This window comes from Lycium barbarum, chromosome 2 (assembly GCF_019175385.1).
Source record: "Lycium barbarum isolate Lr01 chromosome 2, ASM1917538v2, whole genome shotgun sequence".
Lineage (NCBI taxonomy): Eukaryota > Viridiplantae > Streptophyta > Magnoliopsida > Solanales > Solanaceae > Lycium > Lycium barbarum.
Window position 1 is genome coordinate 129945057 of NC_083338.1, and position 25998 is coordinate 129971054.

A 25998-nucleotide genomic window follows, 5' to 3' on the forward strand; every position below is an offset into this window, starting at 1 on the left:
GACTAGTCAGACATGTCATGTCAGATGTTTCAATGTCGGATAGCGATTTTGGATCATTTACGATATTTCTACATTCATGTTTTAAATCAGTATTTTATTAATGTTATGATTCTCATGTTTTATAAATGTTCATCACATTCATGTTATATTTCCGCTCATGTATGCCTCATGATGATTCAGCCAAGCCATATGGTTCGCTCGGTCACATACAGTATGGCATCGAGTGCCGTGTTTCGCTCAGGCCATGGTTTGGGGCGTGACAGCATACTTGCAAACTAGAAGATCAGTCACTGGGTATTTGGTCAAGTTTGGAGAAGCATTTGTGTCTTGGAAGTCAAAGAAGCAAGAAACAGTGTCAAGAAGCTCGGCAGAAGTTGAGTTTAAGATTATGGCAACATGTGCAGCTGAGGTTACTTGGTTGATTGGGTTGTTCAAGGAACTGGATCTCAAATGGATGAACCAGATGTTTTGTGATAGCAAAGCTGCTATTCAAATTGCAGCTAATCCAATATTCCATGAGAGAACCAAGCATATTGACATTGATTGTCACTTTGTTAGAGAAAAAAAATTGCCAAGGAATGCTCAAAACTGAGTTTGTTCACACAAGTAATCAACTGGCTAATTTGCTTACAAAGGGTTTGGGAAAGGCTCAACACAAGTATTTGTTAGATAAACTTGGATTTCTGAATCTTATTCAACCACGAGCTTGAGGACAAGTGTTGACCATCTATGTAATTTACAAGCTACCATGGCTGATTTAGTGTAGTTCGTAGTGTGGTTAGTTAGATATTTTAGAGTTAGTGGAGTGGGCCCCAAGTTGGGTATGTATGTGTATATAGGTAAATAAGCACATGTGGGATTGTAACTAACACACATAATTCTGATCTGGTCATTTTCTTACCAATGTAATATTTCTCTCTATAAGCATCTCTACTCTCTTCTCTCCTTCTCTTCTTCATTTACTTCTTCAATCTAATCTAAACCTCCATTAATGGAGTTATCAATGCCTGCCTTTAGAAAAGTTTTAACATTTTTTAATATAAAGGCATAGAAGTTAATTTGATTAAGAAATAGATTTTGATTTCTGAAAATCAGATAATTTTTTTAACAAAAACCAAAAGTAACCGCAAAGTACAATTTCATAAAAGAACTAATTAACGACGCGTTTAACTTCCGAACCATTTCCTTATCAACTAATTACCCAAAACATTTTTCTCTAAATCTATTTCTAAAACTTTTTAAAAGTTATGTTCAACTACAAGAAAGAGGAAGCATTAATCCATATAATCCATGGACATTTCCCTGTGTTTTCAGTAATTTCAAAGTTACTAGATTTAATTCTATTGGATCTTATCCTTTTAAAAGATATTTTATGAAAATTATGTGATAGGCTGATGTACCTACTGGTTCATATTTGTCGTTCAATAGTCCCAATCATGGGAGCTGTTTGCAACATATGTATCTCGTTGGTCACAAATTAAATGAAATTTGTCCCTACTCATGCAATTTGAAGTTTCTGATTATTGATTCTTAACTTCCAATTGTGTTTTTGATCTATTAAAATTTGTTGTGACTGATTGATGTTGAACGAAAATAAGCTACTCCCTCCGTCCTAATTTATGTGGCGCACTTTATTTTGTAGTCTGTCCCATAGAAAACGTCATTTTTCTATAATTCGAAACAACTTAACTTTAAAATTCTCCTTGTACCCTTAAAAAATAATTTACAGTTATACAAATGTCTAAGATTTGTTTTAGATCACAAATTTCAAAAATCTTCATTTCTTTTTTAAACTTTGTGCCTAGTCAAACGGAGAGAGTACTACTAAATATCGGGGTCTTTATTAGATAAATTGCATTTTTAACTATTTGGGTAAGTGAAGGTACATGCAATTGAAATTAAAAAAAAAAAAAAAAAACACAAGGTACAATAATAATTAGTACATGCAATTAAGTTTTTCAATTGTCCCACAAATGAACAAAATCCAATGAACGATATATCTGTGATCAGTACAACAGTATCAGGGTCGTCTCAACAACATTGAGGGCCTAAAGTTAAACTTTAGAGAGAGACCCTATTCTTTTTTTAAAGGAAAGATCGTCATATGTATTTCTATTTAAAGTTAATTTTTCTAGCTTTTTTAGATGCGAAGTCATTAATTACTGTTTTATAATTTATTTGTTCTAACACTTCTTTTTCAACTGATAATATAGCTAATTCATTCAATCTATCTTGAGATAAGATTTTATCAGTTTCAATTTTGAAAAACCTCTTTCGGCTGAGGCAACAGTTATATACTCCCTCTATTTCAATTTATGTGAATATTTTCTTATTAGTCCGTGTCAAAAAGAATGACTCTTTTCCTATATTTGAAAACAATTTACCATTGTGCAATCATTTATAGCTACATAAAATATATGTGACTCATATAACACCACAACTTTAAAAGTTTTCTCTCCTTTCTTAAACTCCATGCCCAGTCAAATAGGTTCACATGAACGGAGAGAGTATATAAAATACATCTTTAAGGAAAAAATGGGGCCCCAAAAAAATTGAGGCCCCAAAAAATTGTTTTATTGACCTTATGATCGAGCCACCCCCGAACAGTACTATAATCACAATTACGATCGCAATATAACTGAGCAAGTTCATTAAAATCTGCTTGATGATCATTTGTTATATTTTTTTTCACGTGGTTCCATTGACAAAAAGATATTGTTTTTCTATATTCTTTTGTATTAAAGAAAGCAATAAAACTTAGGAGTGCTTCTTATTACTTCTCAGCATACACGAGCAAATTACTCTAATTTAATACTATTAACAAATAATGATGAATGTTAATAGTTTAAATTATTTTTTCCAGTTCACCCCACCCCACCCCCCACCCCCACGCCCCGCTCCTCGAAAGCATAAGAAATGGGGTTTTCTCCTCATTTCCTCTCTCTTTTCTTTTCTCATACAAAAAAGCACGAAAATGGAAATGTTCCCTTAATTAGCTACTTTTCAAACAAAAGGTAGCTAGAGTTTTCTGGAAGAAAACTAGTAAAGCCACCTAAAAAGAAAAAAAAAAAAAGAAATGAAAGAAATGGTGGGGCAAGGATGAGGAGGGGGAAAAACTAGACGAGTTTAAAATTTATGTACTAACGGTATAAATACTATTTATATAATCATGTCATTTATTAATTAGGTAATTACACGTAAATTTCTAGATAAATATTAATCGGTAATCTGATAAGAATGATAGCTAATCTGCTATCACATGTTAAAGTCACTAATAGTATATAAAATAAAATTCTATCAGAACGTTACAATAAAACCAAATTTTGAAAAAAGAAAGCAAGTTAAATCACATAATTGTTTCAAGTTTCAACATCCGAATTTTCCTTGCCAATGCTTGAAGAGAAATTAAGAGAAATGTGGTCTATTATGACATGACTAAGCAAGTGGCAAAAGAAGCTCAATTAATCATGGTGACTCTATACTCTGAATCCCTATTTGATGGAGCCAACACTCTTTAAAGACAAGTTGTAGTTAAAGTGTGCACCTGTCAATTATCACCTATTTATGTTGTGTGCATTAATACGATTATTAATGTGGTTTATTTTTTGCTCTCAAAGTAATAAGATTATGATCTAGTCATTTTTCACAAACAATATTAGCTAAAGTATTTGATACCAAAATGCGTATTTTGTAAAACAAACAATAGAGATAATTGATGAACACTCACGAATTCTTTTGGCGGGTTTTTTAAGCCATAACAATCACTTGTAAGGTAAACAGAAATATATCAATTAGTTGAATTAGGAATCCGCAAGAATGACATTCTTGCGTATATAAATGCTTCCTTCTGTCAAGGAAATACCAGTCACCTCAGAGACTCTCTTCAAATAGTCATCTACTAATACTATTACGCCACTTAATGTAAATTAAAGACATATTTTAAGGCGTCATTTGTTTTCATGACAAGTCATGATATGCATGCAAATGCTTCAAATATATATACACATGAAGATCCATACAAGTCATGATATGCATGCCGATTCTGTTACTTTTAAGGCGTCATTTATTTTCATTAAGATTAAGACGTTTGAAATATTCATGTAAATATTAAGATGTGCATTAGGATTTAGATGTATGAATCCGAATACGCATATTAATATTAAGATCTGAATACTAAATAATTAAGATTGTTTGTATTTTCAACATCTGTATATATAAAAGTTAATTGTATTTAAAAATTAATAAATATAAAATTTTATAAAATGCAAAATTCTAATATTATATTAACAAAATAATCCTTAATAAATTATATACGGTTGGTGGTGCTGATGGCTAGCGGTGATGGTGGTAGTGGTTGTGGGTGTCAAGTGGTGATGGTGATTAGTAGTAATGGTCAACAAGGGTGGTTGATTGTGATAGTTAGTGGTGGTGACTTATAATGATAGTGGTGAATGATGGCAATGGTTGGCATTATATAGTGGTGACTAATGGTGGTGGTTGTGATAGTTGATTATAGAGTGCAGTATCGAGGGTAGTTGGCAATGGTGGATGATGGCGGTAGCAGTGAATGGATGAAATTGAAGAACTGTCATCTTTGTAAAAAAAAAAAAATAATAGGCATCTTAATGATATTAAGGCTTTGTTACATATCTTAATCATTTAGATCTATTCATACCCATTAAGTGATTGTAACAAGAACAAAACAAACATACTTAATGATTAAGATTCAAACCTGAAAAACAAACCAACTTAATGACTGAGATCTGAATGATTAAGATTAAAACCTTCATTAAGTGTAACAAATGAGGCCTAAGGCACTAATATTTCATGCATCAACTTTTACGATAGAACCAACAAAATATAAATATTTCATAATACACGTGGGCAAATCAAGAAATACAAATACTTTCTATTCTACCCTAATTAAATTAAAAATATAATAACCTCCCGTGGGCTAAAGTTAATATATTTTGTTGAATTGAAGTAATCATTCAAGAACTTGAATCACCGTATATAGCAACAATAGATTTTTCAAACACTAAACATAATAGCTAAAGGGAGGCTCTGATACCATATGTTGAATTCAAACGCATTCATAGAGCCAAACGCAGCGGATGCCTATGCCTATCACAAAAAAGGTGACAGACTGGTGGAGCAACAAGCATGTTTATAAGTAAGCTAGATACGTTTCGGCAAATCTTTAACCCTAGGGACTTCTCCATAAAATAAGGTTGCTCTAGTGACTCCCAATAAAGTATTTCCTTCCATCAAGGAAACTACCGAATATGCATAACAAAAATAGTTTCTGTTTTATATTATTTACTTAGAAGACAAGGTAAATAATTTATTACCTAATATATGAGCCACATTAAATGTTTCTTATTCTTCATTTTGGTGTCATTTATTTCAAGTGTGATATATGAAAAGCATAATATTACTTTAACGTGATATTGCATAATTAAAAATGTTGTGATTATTATTTAGCTATACTAACATTCCTTACATTCAAGTAAATTTTAGCTCATTTCCTTCCGTATCATATAACATCACAAATAAATTCAGACATTTATACGAAAGCATATTATAAATCGAGATTGAACGTTATGCAAACAATGTCTTACCTTCAGATGTAAGATAACTTCAAATTAAAAATAAATTTCCTTCAAACACTAAGCAGCCAACTTAGATAAAAAATAATCAATTATGTTGAATTTTACTAAACTAAAATTTACTCTTGATCTAGATATTTTAATTTTTTGTGGCTTATTTAATCTATTGTATTAATGGATTCGAACAATAAATTTTCTTAACAGTGGATATTTTTAAAATTCATTGGAAGTGGTTCCTATTGAAAGACGTCTCAAAACACCACCGAGAAAACTTTTTTGAAATGCGACCATTGATAATGTTTGTCAAGTAACAAATTTAGAAGCAAGGTCTATATCATAGCTCATTGAATCACAAGATGAAATCAATTGCCGCTTTAACAGTAGCAAATCTTGAACTTGCAAAACACACTTTCATATTTTAATATCACTTGAAAATTTCATAGTTAAAAACATAATAACCAGTCATATGGTCATGCAATGATAATTACAATACAAGTGTTTATTGTATCTTTGCACAATAAAAACGATAATTATTTAGTGAAAGTAGAATCAATTTAGACAAACTCTTCATTATTATGTTTGTTAAGAAAATTATACTTCTGAATTCTCAAGTAATTTTCAAAAATATTTCACGACATAATTTGGATTAACTTTAAAAATCAAAATAATACAATATGATCAGGTAGAAGAAAAAATAGCTCTGATACCACATAAAATAAATAAAAGCGATATTTATTACTACCTATATAAAAAGGAGAGTTGAGCTCCTTATTCACCTTGGGTTAGGGGGTATTTTAGAAATTTTTGTTGGTGTTTGCATTGATTCACTTGTATATCGCTGCCTTTGACGTAGTGAAGTTTCTTTGATTGTCAAAAAATCTAGGCTTAACCAGCTGTTTTAAGGTATTCTCGACATTAAATATTTTTGCATATTGCAGCCTTTTGTACATCATTAATAACATATTGAACTCTCAGATTTAATTCATTTAATAGGCTCAATGTTGTTAACCATTTCACTTTGCTGTGTAGTTAGAATGAATTCGTCAAGGTGTTTTTGTACTTGAATCAGATGGATAAAAGTAATCTCGTTTATACTGTCGTACCTTTGTTTTTTACCAACAAGATCAGCTTGCAAAAAAGTTTACTCGGCTCAATTTTTTGTATTTAAATGAATAAAGACAATTATGTAGCTGCAACCTTCTGTTTTCCCCTAAGATATTAGCCTGGAAAAAGTGTAGTTCTCAAGCTAGTTTTCTTGTATTTGAACGGATAAAGACAACCTCATTTATATTGCTGTAGCTTTTCGTTTTACTCACAGAGAACGGTTCATAAGAATATTAGTTCTCGATTTTCTTTTTCAACAAGGAAAACACTGTGTTTTTCAAGCTGTTTCGCTCTCTCTTTCCATCTTCTGCCCTTTCGCATCTTGAGTTCGCTTGCTTTATCATCTTCATTTCTCTACTTTATTTTTTATTTGTGGTCTCGGAATTTGGCTCGATTTGCTTGATGTTGTTGGTTTAGGATGCTTGCTTTGTGAATTTTCTATGCTTTATATGTCAGAGCTTTTTTGGCATAGGTTTGATACTTCTTCCGTCTCAAATTATCTGTCGTGGTTACTAACAATAGTTGTCTCAAATTATTTGTCGTATTAAAAGTTCAAGGCATAATTAATTATTTCTTCCCCATTTTACCCTTAGTAGCATTTGATTTTTAATGAAGATGACACATAAATAAAGTAAACATTTAACGGAGAACATAAATAGGGATAAAAGTAGTCAAACACCCCTCCTAATTAATATTTCTTAAGGAACGTGTAAAACAAACAAAAAAAACAACAGATAATTTGAGACGGAAGGAGTATTAATTAATAAGTTTAGACAATAATACTTTGTACATAAGGAATCCAGTCTCAGTTTTTGTACTGGAGGATTTCTGTTCTTTCAGATTTAATTCAGCTTTTTTGTACTATCTCTCTTATCATTTTACTATCGTTGGGAGAAGATGACAACATATCCAGAGCTGAATCTTTTATAGAATTATGCTAAGCTTTAGATAGCTCTCAGGACGTTACTTAGATACTATAGTTAAGGTACAAATCTATAAGTAACGGTATAAGCTAATTGTGAGACTCCGATCATTATAATCTTGCAAATTCATGCTTACTTCCTCAAATATAAACCACCAGACTCATAGTATGAACTTACCACAACGCTATTTAAGGACTATTTTGAGGCTCCAAGCAGGACATACTACAACTGTAATTCGAGAATGGAACATCTAGGAGTGATTTCAATCTGAATACATATATATTTGAGAATTTTTTTAATCTGAAATACAAAAATAATGAAGTTAAGATGTTTAATGTATAAATATTTAATAGCAAAAATAATAACTCATCTTGGCTGGAATAATAAAAGAACATGTTCCTTCGACTGATCATGAAGCACGGAATAAACTTGATTTGATTAGTGAAATAGTTAAGGCAAAATTCGAAGAATTGAGATAGATATGTTTAAACGAAGTGTCTTGGGAGGGAGAGTTCTTACTTTTATGCACACTGTCGAGTTTCAAAAATAAGATTTATTTCATACTCATTTTCAACCATCGGAGGCTTATAACAGTATAATCACATCATCAATTGTTTTAACTGCTCTCCTTTTTTCCCATTTGACCAACCAAAAGAGAAAAAAATGGGAGTTTTTTCTTAGTTCAATTTTCAAACACCGATACAATCAAAGACAACGTATTAACAACAATGCTATACAACCATTGGGCCCGGGCTCAACACAGACACTAGCACACTAGTTTATAAATAGGGAAAAGGACACAAATGGCCATCGGGTGAAACTGTTGACATCCGATGACCCAAAAATCTTCAAAGTCATTTTTTAGCCTTTTCAAAATAATTCCATTTTTAAGCCATTTTTCAACTAATTCCAGCATATGTATATAAACTGTATCATTGTTTTATATGTATCACTACTGTATATGTATAGAAAATGTATCATACGTATAGAAACTGTATCATTGTTATATAGAATATGTATCACAATTGTATATGTATAGAAAAATGTATCACACGTATAGAAACTGTATCATTATCGTATAGAATATGTATCCCTAAAGTATATGTATAAAAAATTTATCATTGTTGTATAATTTGTGTATAATCAACATATAATTTCTGTTTAATAAATGTATAATTAATGTATACATAGAAAACGTACCATTGGTGTATAACTTATGTTTAATAAATGTATAATTAATATATACTTACTAATTATACACATATTATACATATTTTGGGATATTTTTTTAAGACAATTGTTTTCGTCGATCTTTAGTGGCGACTTCCGTCTTTTGAGGCGAACCTCTTAGCGACGACTTTTCGCTCTTTTGTGGCAACTGTCGCCACAAAAAGTCTGATTTTTTTTTTTTTTTGTAGTGAATGAGCTGGGTGGCTAGTGCTTACCATTAATTTGGGCCGAACGGCCAACTTGGGTCATTTGCTTAAAATGAGGTCTTTTTTTTTTTTGCTGCCGGTCACACCATGTACTTTTCCCTTATAAATAAGGGGGAGTGTACCTCCACTAATTTCCACTTATTGTTGAAAATTGATGAAGAACACTCACGAACTCACTTAGAGGGTTCCCTTATGTTGAAATAAGTGTGTTCATAAATTTGAAACAATGTACTTCAAAATATGCTCTTTGGTTTTTAAGAGTGAATGAATGCAAAATGAATTTGAAAAATTAATCACATTCTTCTATCACAAAATACTTTTTTTTTTTTTTTTGGCAATACGTCTTCATATCCTAAATTCATGAACTCATTCATTACCTTTATTTGATAAAATACTTAGTCTTTCAAAAATTCCTCAAGACTGAGTGATGCTAAATTTTCTTCTGATAGGTAAGTAATTCACAAACTACTTAATCATTGAATTCTTAAAATGCTACTTGTTGCGTGCATGGACTAATTGAATCCCCAAGATAAAAGTGTCATTTATTCCTTCATTTGCTCGGGGAAGAGATTTTAACCATTTTCAAGAAACGCCTTTATGGGCCTTCAAGCCAAGCAAGATTTATTCTAGACTTATAATTTAGTATAAACACCGAATCGAACAAACACCAAATACATCTCCAACAAAGTACTAGCAATACCAAGTTTTGACTACCAAAACGTGAGTAAACAGCCCCCACTTCGCTTAACCACCGAAAAGAGGAAATTAAGGAATTCTATTTCTTTTGTGGGGTGGTGAGAGATGGGAGATTAATTTCTAACAGGTAACTACAGATACTGACTGAGAAAACATAGGGAGGCAGAGCTCAAAAGTCAAAAAATTCACCCCTCGAAAAAGGTTCAAGCACTGATACCAAATTTCCCCCCATCATATAGGTAAGTTTTCATCTTTAGCATCCAGCCGCTCCAAAAGCCAGCAACCACAATAATCAAAACTGTCTAATTAATACAAAAACATAGTAGGGGTCAGGAGAGGAGAAATGAAGTGATTGCAATACACATTACCATGCAAGTGGTAAGTCAATTCTACCAGCTCCTGAAAGTTCTACAATAAAAATTCCTCCCACACAATCCAAGACTATATACACTCATGTTTCGGAGTGGTGGCAGAGGTACAGCACAAGATGGGCAAGATCTCAGCAGTGCGGTAGTGTTTACAAATGCCTCGAAAGGGTACAAGTGTTCACCAAGTCACTCCTAGAATGTCCTATTCAAGGCTGTTAGTGCAAATAAGTCGCTGTGATAAACCAGACAAAATCAAGTTAGACGAATCTTATGCAACCTCAGGTGATATAACATTTCAATCATGAAATTACTGTGCTACATGTTTTCCTTCTCTCGCAAATCACTACAACGGAAGCAAGCCTGAAATGATCTCTCTTCAGGAACCATATCTACTCTCAGCATGCAAGGCAAACTCACATTTATCTTTGCAGCACAAAGCAGCACCATGAGGACCAAATATGCAATTACAACCATAAGAACGCACCCCTATCTTCTAAAAGATCTCGTCACTTTGTTCATACTTTCTAGGCTACGGCCAATTCAAAACCTTTAGGGAGATGTTTTCCAGTCAAACTGAAGGTTATTGAAACCATTGACTGCTCCTAGACCACTAAGTAGCTGGTTCCCCAAATCTTGTTGCTGTTGGTTCATACTTTGCTCTCGCGACATTGGCATGCCTACTCTTCCATTCATAGACATGGAATTATTACCTAACGCAGCCCGAACCATTGCAGCCTGGCTCAGTCCATTGCCCATGTTCCCGTATCCTGGACCCATACCTATATTAGCATTTGCTGTCCCATTCCCAACAAGGCAGCTGCTTCCATTAAGAATGGAATTATTAGCAGTTGCCATCATCCCATTCACACTTTTCATATCATTCCCCATGGTACCACCACCTCCGAGGCCACCTCCACCAAGTTGGGAAGACATCATCATTTCATGTATGATCTTTTGTACAGAACTCTGAGAGTCATTAGCATCAACATCACCTGAAAGAGCAGGCTGATGCATTGAAATATTTGGGGAATTGGCAGAATTCATGTGTGATCCTGATGATAAGCCACCATGTGAAGTTTGTGGTGGATTGCTTGATGAACACGGTGTTGGAGATTGGAACGTGGACGAGTTCGGTTGAGACGGTGGCATTGTATTTGAAGAGCTTGGTGAAGGCATTTGAACAGAACTTCCTCCGTAAGGGCTGTTGACACCATTTCCTGCATAAGGACTGCTTACACCATTCATCGAGGGCTGTTGCCTAGAGTTCATGGAATTTTGGTGCAATAGCCGAACAACAGTACTGTTAGACGAAGTAACAGATGACTGGTTCAAAGAGTTGTTTACACTCGGAATACCATTGCTGGAAGCAAGTTGCATTGCACCAGCTTGGACAGAGCTCTCATGGTTTGAGTTCTGACTCGCCGTCTGTTGTTGCTGTTGCTGCTGCTGCTGCTGAGACTGTGATTGTGTCTGCTGCTGCTGAGATTGTGACTGTGTCTGCTGCTGCTGAGACTGATCCTCAGATGGTTGAGCTGCACCATGTACCCCAGCCGATGAACCATTCCTACGAGGAAACTTAGCCAGGCTCTCTGCAAAGGACAAATTTCAAGCACAATGTTCAGAGACTTGTATCAACCCCATAATTCCTTTTTTTTTTTTTTTGGGTCAAGAGGTTTAAAGAATTGTATCAACCCCAACATTCATGTAGTACTCCCAGGGTTAAGTTCTTACACTACAAAACCCACTATTTCACATTCGACAAGTTAAATGCACATAGATAGAATCTGCATTCAAACACAGCCGGTTTTGGATTTTTACACTTCTACATTAGGTAGCTACCAGCTTCCACCTCAAAAAGCAATTAATATCGTCTTTCGTGAAAAGTTAACTTCAGATGATAACATACATGCTATGCAATGAATACTGATCATATCCTAATCTCTAAACCATCGAACTACAGAGAAAGATCAGCCCTGCAACCTCACTTGTGATCTTTGAGATTAACTGGTGGGTACAGAAAACCTTAAATTAGCATCAGAAACAAGTAGAAACTTAAACAAGCAGAACTTACCCATAGGCCCTGTCCTTGTCTCTCTGCTGTAGTCAATCAAATCTTTCATGCTATTGACCACTTCTGATATCTGCAATTGCACCAGCAGTAGGCAGCAAAATATAAAATTATATCCCCTAAGACTCTTAATGAAGGGAAGATCGAAGTAAAAGATGATTACGAGCCCGTTTGGATTGGCTTATAAGTTGCTTATAAGCTGTTTTCAGTTTTTTTGAGTGTTTGGCTGGCCAGCTTAAAGTCATTTTGTGCATAAAATAAGCCCAAAAAAATCATTGAACCCGTTTGACTTAGCTTATTTAAAGCAGCTTATAAGCTGAAAACAGCTTATAAGCCAAAAAAAATAAGTTAGCCTACCCCAACTTATTTTTTTTTGGCTTATAAGCTGCTTATTTTAAGCCCATCCAAACAGGCTCTACATCAGAAGAGTTATCATTTGAATGAACCATGCGTGCAATGACACCGGGAAAAAACCAAGGCCTACGTGCTAAACACTTGAAAAGCAAAAAGAAGGGGGAAAACCGCTTAACTAGAAGTTATCCTATGCAACTAGACCCCTTTATGACCCACTGAAATAAAATTGTAGAAATGGCGTAAGCTCTGAAAAGTGATGAGGAAAACATTTCTCAACAGGAAGAACAGAATTACGTTAGAAATCTCTATCCTAAGAGTAGTCCAAAAAACGTTATTAATCAGAGTTAAACAGTAGGAATTTCTAATACTGACAAAAGAACAATGGTCAACATCCCTAAGCAGCTACGTGCTACAAAAATTTGAATTTTGGCTCTCGTTTTCATCTTTGCTTTGAATTCCATGGGAATTTGGCAGATTAAAAAGAGAAGGGGGCAAAGAGGATTAGAAAGATATATAGAACTGGTTGAGTCAGATATCGCACACAGAACAGGCAAAGCATAACCTGGTAGGGAATTTAAAAACTCTAACAGACGCAAATATTTCAACAATCTGTAGTGGTATCCACATTGATACGAGCTGAGTATTTCCAAGCAAATCCAAAGAAAAAGACCAAAATAAGAACGTTCCAACATAAGAAAAAGGTGCACACCTGAAGGCATCGCACATATCTCTTTGTATACCCTAAATCATTTACCAACGGAACTTCCAAAGCCTTTGCCAACTGACGAGCTGAGGCAACAAACCTGAATGAAAATCAAAAGTCAAAACCTCAAAGGCGATATTAATTAAAATTAAAATCTAAATAAAGTACATGATCATCAATAAATACACAAGCATAAAATAATTTTCTAGAATAAGAGAATCTCTACACATGATTTTACCCCTCAATATAGGTTGTTCCTGATTTTGATTGAAGGTATTAAAAGGGTACGAGGTGGACCTAAAATCACATGGAGAGGAGTCACCGTCAAAAGCTTGCAATTTCTCGATTCAATACAGACTTAACTAGGGGAGAACATAATGGAAGCAAATGATCTAAATAGGTGACACCGAGTTAGGATCCAGGTTTAGTTATTGTTGTTGCACTTACATTAAATCTGATGTTTGCAAATAGACTTTAGTCAAGTCAGAGGGTGGCATTGTAATGCAAGAAAAATTGTGAATAAACAACCTCAAGTTTTAGACAAATCCTAATTCGCATTGAGGATATTATTATTTATAAGCAAAGTAGTATCAGAACGATTAATAGAGTTGAATGGTTACAGAGGATTTGGATTAATAAGGCTGATTCAATCTTCTTTGGATTAAGTTGTAGTTGTTGATAGATTGATTAAGCATTGCCTGTTACCAGTTATGAACACCACATGTTTTAATTATCCCCCACCCCCCCAAACCCAACAAAAAAAAAACACATATTTATGTGTATCAAAAAAAAACACATATTTATGTGTGTGTGTGTGTATATATATATATATATAAAACATGAACACTAGTCCATCTTTCATCCTCACTATTCTATTGGAAGCTCCAAACATCACAGAACCTGAATGACTCCCCCCACCCAAACCCACCTTTCCAAGTCCATAAATACGTGAGGGAGATCAATTGAGAGAAGTTTGATGAACTTCTTTATATTATAGAAGGCAAACTTAACCTCATTCTATGATTGGCGACCAAGAAATAATCTCATTTCTGCTTGAATCTTAACATAATCAAGTAGACTCTGGACAAAATGCAAACCTATAGTCATACTAGTGAGACAACAAGAGAGTTTGTGTAAGATTAGCATTTTGAAGCTGTGGGAAATACAGCTTCATTCTATGATTGGCGACCAAGAAATAATTGAATTTCTGCTTGAATCTTAACATAATCAACTAGACTCCGGACAAAATGCAAATCTAGTCATACTAGTGAGACAACAAGAAAGTTTGTGTAAGATTAGCAATTTGAAGTTGTGGGACACACACATTACATAACCTGTGATAGTAAGTGACCACCTTCAAGAAGATATTTACTTTCCAAGAAAGTTCAAGGCCATTATTATCTTTTCTTTATTAGGAAATGGAAAGTCAAGAGCTTTTTTTTTTTTTTTTTTTGATGACATGGGAACCGGCAGCCGCTACCCTTCGAGTGCACACAGGGTAAACCCAGCTCCTGTACAATAGCTCGCAAACCACATAGGAGAGGTAACCCGCACTAGGCGAGCCCGGTGCGACGAGCTCGACCCAGAACCTGAGACCTCCATTATAAAAGTCAAGAGCTTTCAGAACCCAAAAAGACACTCTTTCTAGTTAATCGAGACGTTTTAACAATCAAACATAACTACAATTCAGTTTTCAATCCACATATAACAAACTTGGGTATCAACTAGACATTCAGATTTATGGTTCTAGGAGCAATTGAGCTTCCAAGACTAGGCAGCATGACCAATCGTAGCACTCTTGAACACTAAAATTTGAGCTAAATCTGCTAATAGCTGTACACACAACTAAAACAAGTAAAAAGTTATTTCACAGTAAACTCATTATGAATTGAAAACATAGTAAGATAAAGCCCTAATAGGATGACTGGTCGAAAGTCACTGCCTTAACATCCAAAGTCCCAAGTTAAGTCTGGAAGTACCAGCACAGACACCATCAAAGAAGCCCAATTCCTAGAAATAATAGTTTTAAGCTATCTAACACGTGAGACAAAGCCCATCATTGTCACCTACTTCAAACCTTGAACACATGATGAATCACTAAGAAAATAACTTTTCAACACAGTGAGATATATGTGCTAAATCAAAATAATTAGGCCCAATCAAAAAAGACACAGCACAACACTGTTAGCCCTAACATTCCGTATAAAAAAACCTGTACCATAAAATATCAGGGACTCACATATTGCAGTTATTCTGCAATTCGGAAACAGACGCAGTAGTTCCATTTTGGGTGGTGGCCTGGTACTTTTGAGCTGCAGCACCAAGTTGACTCACCTACAAAAAATCATAAAAAGTAAATCACAAAGATGCAAAAGCCACTATATCCAAAAATTAAAGACAGAGCTTCATTCAGGCAAGACAAACAATTTGCTAGGAGATGTGACAAACCAACATAAAGTTAAAGCTCACTGAAGGACAGGAAACAAGAATATGAGAAAACTTAATAAAAACACATCCTGAAGAGAAATCTAATTAACCCTGTCTTGCAGTCAATTGGAAGGTGTAACAGAATGATAATGAAGTAAATGCTTCAACAGTGAAACATCATCTAAAAACTTAAAAACTTTATGAGAAGATATTCAACAAACCTACCCATATGTGGATCATGCACGTGCAAATATAATTAAAATGGAAAAGAAAAAGCAAGTAAAATCTCTTATAGTATGAGACGATATTCAACAAGCCTACCCATATGTGGATCATGCACGTGCAAATATAATTAAAATGGAAAATAAAAAAGCAAGTAAAATCTCTTATATGCATTTAAACTTGGTAAAAGTCATGTTGAAAAGGAATATAGGGGGAAAAACATGCTCAGCAGGACATGTTTGAGATACATTTAACTTTACAAGAGCAAAATCTTATACAATAAATAGTATCTCACAAGACCACATTCTCATTAATTTCATCTGAAAGGAGTGTTAACAAATAAAGACCTCGTTTGAATATCACATAGGTTTGTGGCTGAATAATGTTTTCTGCTCTCATATGGTAAAAGAAAGATCTTTTTTTCTAAACCAGATTGGCAAACATACTCATACAAGTCAGATTAGAGCTGAACTATGACTTCACATAGATCAAAGTAAATTAGCAGTTCAAAGCAACATTGGTCAACCTGAGGTATCAACAGTCTTCTAGGGATTAGCTCCTCGTGACGTCGAGCACAAAATTCCCAAGAGACTATCTGCCAAGGCGACAAAAAGGAAATCACATAAAAGAAAATAATAGACCATCATCTGCACCGTGCCATGTCTTAGTAACTGATTAATAAGTATAGTCATTGAAACAAAATGCTATCAGCTCTTCAATTAACCTTCAGGTCGGGTTGTGAAAACACTATTCGAAGCTGACCATCACGGACAACGCGAAGTTGCTCAAAGACGCTCTCCTGAATTGCTTTTGCATAATCTAGGACAATCTGTCCAGATGAATTCTGATATTCACGAGGCATATCAACATAGAGTAGCTCTTCCAAAGTCCCGCTTTCATATTTTATCTTGAAAAGCCTGGGCAAGACTTCAGCAGTCGCTTCTGAATGAATAAGTGGAGAAATATCAGATGCCAATAAAGATTACACAGTGAAAGGATAACCAAAAGGGTGCAGAAATTACAAGCCAACAATAATGGCTTTGTAAAGTCATGAAGAAGGATGAATCTTGTAGACAACAGAAAAGGTATGAAACCAAACGAAACGTACCAAACCCACGACCTGGCTTGCGGTTGCATATTTCACAGTGCCATACATCCTGCAAATTATTATAATAGTGGTCACTTCTAATTTCTACACAAGGAAAAAGTCAGGCTACAACAAACAAGTCCAAATTAGTTGCAAAAAATTTTCAATGAACAAGAAGATATCTCACGTTGATTAAGAAAAATTCATTACACAACCAACCTGAGGAAAAACTCCAGTTGTCTGTCGACCACTTCCATACATAGAGACGCACCACTTTTTCTTGGCACTTGGAGCAAAATACTCGACGACAAATTTTCTCCAGAACTCTATGTTATTGTCCTGTAAAGTAAGCAGTGCAAATGTTACATCATAGGGTAGTAGGCAAATAAAAGATTGATATCATAGAAGTTGTGTGGTAGGGAGCAGAGTGTTCCACACCCAAATTATAGTTGGCACGGATTTCTTACTTCAGGTCTGTGTTGCTGCTGATATAAATAATGAGTTAGCCGACGAGCACACATCCCAGGCTCATAAGCTGGTTTTACAGGAGACCTTATAGCATGATTCTGTGTTTGAAATTGTTGTTGAAGTGGGTTTCTCTGCTGAGGAAGACCTTTCAGGAGTTGTTGTTGCTGCTGCTGTTGCTGTTGTTGGAGCTGCATAAGCCTCTGCTGGTGAAAAAGCTGAGCCGCAGCGGCAGCTTGAGGGGACTGCTTCGACATGTGAAGTAACTGTTGTTGTTGCTGCTGCTGCTGCTGTTGCTGATGTAGAAACAGCGAGGGTGAGGAATGTTGCGGCTCCTGCTTTACGGTGGTAAGGCCTCTCATACTTTGTATCTGCTGTTGGGGCTCCTGCTTTACACTTGCCAGGTTTCGCAGTGCTTGCAACTGTTGTGGTGCTTGATCATTGCTCGCCTGGGGCTCCTGTTTGACAGGTCCTACACCTCCTAATCCACCTCGCATGGATTGAAATTGCTGCTGCTGTTGCGGTGTTTGGGAATTGCTAGGAGCAGAAAATTGCTGAAATTGTTGATTATGTTGTTGGTAATTCTGGGAATCAAGCTGTTGAGACGGTGATTGGTCAGTTAACATCTGGTTACCAGAAGGGCTAGGAAACCTCTGTCCCTGAACTTGACCTGAATTTGGATTTCCCGTCATGGCCGATGACACAAACGATGTCGAAGGAGTATTAAAACCCATACCATTTCCCGCACTAGACAGTGGGTCAGACTCGGCCCCATTATCAACTCGCTGAGACATTCCAGGACCAGGAAGACCTGGATTATGACCACCATTTCCTAAAGACTGATGAAGCAAAGACGAAACATTTGGAGCATTCCCTAACATGTTCATGTTACCAAACTGAGTCCGAGGTGACACAATCGAAGGAAAACCACCACCCTGGGAAGGCATTCCACTCCCTTGACCACCCATCAACCCAGAATTCGACCGCAATAACGAAGACGGAACAGGCTGAGCACCTCCAAGTGGATTAGGAGGCCCTGAAGGAACCATATTTTATAACAATCTACAAACACTTAAACCAATTATAGAATTCTAAAATCTACCAACCCTAACAACCCAACTCTAGAAACTTAAATACCAACTCTAAAAACTAAATTACACAGAACAACAAGCAGAATCTACAATATCAATTAGTTCAGTCATCGATTTCCTCTCCGAATCAAACCTACACATTCCAAACTCCCCATTTTGAGGCATACCTAGTTGTGTATCATCAAGACAAACTTCAAAATCACAAAATACCAAGTAAAAGCTAAAATATTTAACTCTTAACATCCTAAAGTTTCACTTTTTATGCTCAAGTAACTATCTTTATCCACTCCTGCAAAAAAAAAAAAAAAAAAAAAAAAAAAAAGAACAAAAATTGTCAAATTGTGTCAAATATCTCCCTTTCTTCCATAAAAACATAAATAAATCATAAACTCAAATCTAAAAACAGTAAAATCACACAACAAACTTCTACACTTAATCACTAATAAAAGTGTACTATACACCAAAACATAAATAAACAAGCAAGAAACTCAAAAATTAGAAAAAAAAAAAAAAAAAAACTACAGTAATTAATTTAACACTAGAAAAAACAAAAACAAGCAATTAAATATTACATCTTAACTTGATCGAGCCTTAAATCGCTTAATAAAGTAGAAAAAACAAGATCTACAGCTCAAATTACCGATAACAACTAGGGCACACCAAGCTAAAAAATATAAAGAAGTTACTTACACTCACAATCACCTCTCTATATATATATTTATATGTATCTATAGATACAGATAAGCATGTATGCATATATAAGGCTTTGTTTGGCTTTTTTTCCAAAAGTTTCAGTAGAGAGAGAGAGAAAAGAGAAGAGTTTTTCTTTGAGTTTTCTCTGCGCTGTCCTTTTTAGAGAGAGAAACATAGAGAGAGAAAGAGTTCTTGCGGACGTCAAATTTGTATTCAGCTGGATTGCATATTTTTGCTTCTTTTTAACTTTTTCTCTTTCTTTCTTTTGTTTTTGTTTTTTTTTTTTTCCTGTATCAATCAAATGAAGTCAAATCCTTCTCTTCGTACTTTTCTTTCTTTCCCTGTAGAGTGGGGGGGAATGTTCAGGTGTACATGCATGTGCATTATAAGGAAAATGTTCATGACCATGAGGGGATTGATACATGTATATCATCATCTACCACTTAATTATGAGATATTTTAACTGAGGAAGGATTGTGAGATATTTTTATTGGCGGAATACATAGTTTACTACAGAACTTGAGATCAAATTCTTGTGACACATGTTTATTATGCATAACTTTTTACTGGCGGAATACATAGTTTACTACAGAACTTGAGATCAAATTCTTGTGACACACATGTTTATTATGCATAACTTTTTACGCACTCAACATTTCAGAATGTATTTAATACACATCACTTTTGTCAAAGGGCCAGCGCGTGAAAATAGGTGTGTGAGGAGTAAAAAATATGTATCAGATACTTTATTTGGACGATGCAGATTTAATAAGATTGATACAACAATCAAAATTGATTTTTTTTTTCCCTTCTTTCTTTCTCTTTTAGTTTCTTTTTTTCTCTCGATTTTCTGTAATTAATTTTTCTGTCATTGTGGATGTATTCCCCTTTTATTTTCTTTTATTTGCAGATGAAAAATCCCGCCCCACCATTACAATCACCCCTTTTGTAGCGGCGATTTTTTTCTCAGTCACTAGTTATCGCAAAGTTTCACCTCTAACGACGTCTCCAGTGATCGTCATGAACGATAATGGTGGAGAAGAGGACCACAGATAGAATACATGTTGTGTTCCTAAGACTTGAAAAGTTCCAAAAGAAAAGAAAAGATTTGCTTGAGATGCAACAAGTATGGGAAATAGTTCATCGTTGTCTCCGTTCATTACTTCAATCTTACGACATAAAAATATATATGGACTTCTGTTGGTTCATTAATGAGATGGAAAAAGTACTAATATCATGTAGATGAACGTAAACTTAAAAAGATCAGTTGATCACATAAAGGATCGATGAAAATTTGGATAACAACAAAAATAGGTAAAGTTAACTGGTCATGTGATGAGGTTCGAGGTTGAATGACTTCTTATGAGGCTCTTATGGAGTATTTTTTTCATATCAAGTGAAATTGATGTGGTATGGTGAAAGCATGTATAGCTTGAGCCAGGTACTGTCACAAGGACAAAGTATGCACATGATGGATGTGATATGCATATTATTGGAAAGTTAAGTTGAATGTAATTGAGATTAAATTGTAGTTGAAATGATGATTTATTGTAAGTTCTCGAATTATGTGTTAATGGCTTCAGGCCAAGTAGCTCGGGAAGGGAGGGGGGGAGGGAGGGTCCATCATTTGTTGCCGAATCTTATGGGAATATGTGCTTGTAGCCTCTAGTCTAAAATATACTTGTTGATTCATTTTGGCTTGAGAAGGGTGCCATCGAGTTCATCTTGGGGTAAGAACTTGTCGAATATGATCTACCATGTTTGCTTAATATGCAAAGATTGTTGGGTGACACAAACATGACATTCTTGGTGGTTATACCATCAGAAGTGAAAAATCTATTTGACTGTCGAAGGGCGAGATTATTTCTTTTAGGAAGTTATATGTCAATAGAGTACGGGTTGTTTTAACATACTTAATTCTGTCATAGAACACTAGAAGAAAGTGGTTGACTCTTGTGAATGGTTCTAGTAGTTATCAAGTTTCAAGATTTATTACTTGAGGACTTAACAATTATTACTTGGAAATAAATAAAATTTTGGCATAAATTCATTGCCTGAAGTGCGATATATTTCATCTCACTGTTGATATAACTCGATGGGCTTAGAAAGCTGAAAGAAGCATGTTATATGGAGTCACTTGAGAATTACTTAGAGCGAACATATTGTCTCGAGGTATTGTAGTCATGTATGATAAGGTAAAGGATAGTTCTTTAAAGAGAGCATCACCTATAGACATTTGAGCAAGATAATAATCCATGGCAAATGCCCAATCCTTCGCATTAGTGGCTTTTGTGATAGGTTTCAGTGTGCGAGGTTCATTTTAGAAACAAATCGAAGGATTGGTATCGTCAGTTGACAAAAAGAGAATCGAATACAAATAGCTCCAGGTATTCGTTTATGTATTACGAGTTCCGTATATTTAGGCTAACAAATATCTCGAAGGTTTATATGGATATAAGGAAAACGAGAGTTGGAACCTTATGTGATTGTGTTCATGGGGAAGTATCCAGTGAGTTCCGCAATTAGCTTATATTTTCGGCTCTTCAGTGCGCCTTCAAGTGTGGTCAACACTCTCTTCTACTATCAGCACCGGCTTCTGCGGTCAACACTCAGCTTTTGCGGTCAGCACTTGAATATGTGATTAGCATTTGGCTCATCAATCTTCAATATTTGGTCATTTTCACCAAGCCAACTCGATCACTTCAACCGCTGAAATCTAGATTTTTTCATTAGAAGCATTAAGTAGTTACTTTCGGACTCAAAAGCAATAGTAAAAGACAGTGATAAGTGGGCAAAATTACCACTTATTAGCATAGAACAATTAAAGATAAGCGTCCGATTTTCTATAATTTATGCCTCGTATCAACCTCAAGGTAGCTTTAAGCTTGTTCTTTAGAAAATCATATCTTATTCTTTTGGAAATTCATGAATTCTTTAATTATTTAGAAATATCATAATTATCTTTTTACATAAATTGATTTTGATTCATATCTTTCTTTGAAGAAATGGACTTAAGGCCTGAAGTCTTTTAATTTATTAGTGATAAAATTAAAGGAAAAATTACATGTCATAGGTAACTCTAAGAGGTATTTATGGTTACTAACTACTATTTAATTTAATTACTTTTAGTAGCTACAGCGAATTTTCAATTTATATATCATAGTTATACCAAATACATAGGGTTAATGGCTTGTATTTACCTCTATCTCTTCTCCCTCTCTCTCTCCCCCTCCCTCCATTCCCTCTCTCTTCTCGTTCAGATCTCACCCCTGTCTTTCTATTCGAAATGGAAAAAATGACGTTTGCAAGAAGAACCAGTGGATAAACATAGAAATTCACCTTTTCGCCTTTCTCTCTTCGAGCCAAATCCCGATCTACAACTTTTTTTTCTTTGTATTTAATTAATCAAACAAATTCTCGATGTGTTAATTAATCTCTGATTATCAAATCTCTGGATCAAGATCAAAAGAAGCTAGATCAATTTGGATGTAGTAACAACTCCGATCTTGATGTAGCAAATTGACCGGAAAGCATCGACGCTGGTCAGTCGACAGTTGACGGTACCGAAATTAACTAACGGCCGGAATGGATTTCTCCAATAACCTACTTTCCATTCGATTCTTAAATGTATTTGATTGTTTTTTCCTCAAATCTGAGTGTATCCGTCTAGCCGGAATCCATGGCTTCTTCTCCTTCTTGTATCTCAGATATGAGTATATTTGAGTGTATTCGTCATTTTTTTAGTGTAAATATAAGTTATATGTATTTGGCTAATTGTAGATGTATTTGTTTGTATGTGTTGTTTGAATGACCAATATACATATGTTTGTATGCAATTTTTTGCGTAAATGTGGTGTATTTGAAATTTTGCATCTGAAATTTTGTTGAAATACATTCAAATTCGGCGCCGGTGGCTACCTTGCTGATCGGAGCTCGAATACATTCAAATACAGCCAAAACAAAATGATATATCAATATATAAATATAGTAAAATACACAGCTCTGTCGTGTATTTAAATGCACTGGAATACAATCATTTTGAATAACATGTATTCAAAGAAATTAAGGTTGCATGTATTCAAATACGGTCAAATACACGCAAAATCAGATAAGGTTGGATACACCTGAACAATGTATTCAAATACATTCAAATACAACGAATTTGCCATAAACTAGCTACAAATTGTAAATTGATAAAAAGGTAGCTACTAATTGTTAACAGCCCTTAAAAGGTAGTTATTCCTATAAGTTGCCCAAAATTAAAATCAAACCAAACCCAAAAAAGTGTGGTTTATTTAATTAGTTTGGTTCGATTTTAGATTTGGACAAGTTTTTAACCAAATCATGAGCACCCCTAAGTGTGTCATTTTCTAATATTTATACCCAATTTTTTCATCGTAGTACAATCCTCCGATGAAGTAATTTTCTTTTTTCTGTTAAGTAGATAGCTAGAATTGCTTTGAGTTTCCTCCATCAGTGGGGCTACTACAAGAATATATATATATATATATATATATCGTTTATAGATAGTTCCTAACATTTCTGCCTGAGACACATCATTGACAAACACAGGAGGAACTACAAATATCTTCACCCTTCCAAAAAGTTTCTTCTTCGCCCCTCCTTTGTTAGGAGATCAACAACCATGTTGTGCTCTCTATATTTGTGCCTTAGCTCTGGGCTTCCTAGCTTTTCCATCAACAATATGTATTCAGAGATAAAGCCACTATAAGGAGCATGACCATGTTTTAACATATTGATTACCTCTTTAGAGTCAGTGTTGATCTCCAGAGGTACTAGCTTGCTTTTCCCGAGTTATTTTGGGTCCTTGCAAAATGGCTAGTAATTCAGTTAAGTTGTTAGTCGATTTAGGGATGCCTTGCATGAATCTTGTAATTCACTTCTCATTGCTATTCCTTATCACCCTTCCAATTCCTCCGATCCCAGGGTTGCCCAAACAGGAACCGCCAGTGTTCAACTTGTAAGTTCCCATAAGAAGTGGTTACCACCTAATGTTAATCGTAATTCTATTAGGGGATTGTTTAAATGATTGCACAGTTGGTCAAATTCAACAGCTTTGCTGTAAGCATCACTAAAGGATGGGAAATTAATCATGTTTGTTATTAAAGAGATTAGAGTTCTTGTCCAAATAATCCAAATGCATAAAGGAAGAAGGTCATCTGAGGATGTAGTAATTTTCGTGACACCGTTTGAGGCAATATAACTTTGCCCCTATACATGTGTGCTTTCTTTATATGCATGTTCTATGCATTGACCATGAGTGCATATTATATACATGAAAGGAACATCAACATACACAATAGTCCCAAACAACGTCAAGTAAGTCCTCTCCGTTCTTGTTAAATTAGATGAACATAGTGCCAATTTAATCGAATTTTAACGCTTTTTCCCCCTTCAAAATAAATTTAGAAGTGTTTGAAATTAGAAGAAAATGGCATAAGTTGCATCTTCGAATTTGATATAATTAACTCATTATACTGTAGTTCAAGTTGAACTCGTGATATTATAATTCAAATTGAGTTCTCTTATCTACGGGTTGTTATAGTATAACGACTTTCTCCGCTTAATGTAGGCACTTAATTTAAAATATTATTGTTTACTCAACACCTAAAGCTCTAAACACATAATGCAATGGATTTATACATATCCTATGAGTAGCATGACATGACATTAAAAAAAAAAAAGTAAAAGAAAAGAATGAAACAAAAGAACATTATATTAATATTTATTAGATGCTAGTGTACCACTTGGCCTTGAATACAGCTATTAAGCCCCATGCTTTAAAATATTTTTGTAATTTGTAATGGAGTTGGATATGTGACATTGAGTCACGTGTTACGTCCGTTTAAGGACAAAAGGAAACCGTTACATGAAAAAAGAAGGTGGTATGGACGTCATATAATTATATTTTAATTTCTATACATATTGCGTAAGTATTAGTACTACTAAACTACCTGAAAATGATTAAATTTAATAAAAAAGCACCGTATGGTAAGAGACGATAAAAATTTGTTATAGTTAAAATTATAACGATAGTGTTGTTTACCCCGAATTTAGGTAATCAATTAAATTTATGAGTGAGGTATAAGATATGTGGTTGAGTTTTAATCTATTTGGTAGAAAAAAGATATATAAGGATATGCTATGAAGAAGCGAATAATAATCGGTGATTTACTCTAGATATATGTATCTAATAATATATGAGTATTGTTTAATTAAACAAAGCTAAAGAATAACAACTGAATCCGGACCAAAATCAAAGAATGAGAGAGGGAGATTTTATATATTTTGCTATCACAATATTCTAGAACTCAAGAAGTCAACCCTTAAAAGTAGGGTAATGGTCCCTATTTATAGTTTTGCCTCATGGGCCTCATACAATATAAAACTCTTTTGAATAAAGAAAAACCCTAAAAAGGATAAGGTTTTGTCGTACGGTCTGACACCCGTACGATTGGCAGTACAATGTGGCAGAACGGTATTGACGCGTGGCAATTGTGTAACGGATTATCCGGACCAACGATCACGATCAACCGGACCAACGGCCACGATCAACTCGGCTAGGAGAAATCGGACCAAACGATGTCCTTCGCCTTCTTCAGAACAAGCACTCCTCCGGTCCCAAAAGAAAGTCTTCATGCCCGTGCTTGTTTGTTTCTTCCCTCGATCTCCGGTCTCACCGGTCCAGCATATATCCGATTTTTACCGTATACAGATAGTCCCCACACTTT

General features: G+C 34.8%; 1 protein-coding gene across 3 annotated transcripts; it reads right to left on the reverse strand.

Moving 5' to 3' along the window:
• Window positions 1-9979: 9979 nt before the first annotated feature.
• LOC132627227 (transcriptional corepressor SEUSS-like) lies at window positions 9980-19461 on the reverse strand. 3 transcript variants are annotated; one of them, XM_060342447.1, is made up of 10 exons: window positions 19244-19461; window positions 17465-18842; window positions 17217-17336; window positions 17019-17067; window positions 16635-16852; window positions 16437-16505; window positions 15501-15595; window positions 13268-13361; window positions 12208-12277; window positions 9980-11725 (listed from the first exon to the last, which is right to left on the reverse strand). In XM_060342447.1, exons 2-10 carry the CDS (start codon window positions 18509-18511, stop codon window positions 10686-10688), a joined length of 2802 nt encoding a protein of 933 aa, XP_060198430.1. In that variant the 5' UTR covers window positions 18512-18842; window positions 19244-19461; the 3' UTR covers window positions 9980-10685. The 3 variants fall into 3 exon arrangements, with proteins under 3 accessions (XP_060198430.1, XP_060198432.1, XP_060198431.1); XM_060342449.1 differs by having other exon boundaries at window positions 19194-19461; XM_060342448.1 differs by having other exon boundaries at window positions 19126-19461.
• Between the last annotated feature and the right edge of the window lie 6537 nt (window positions 19462-25998).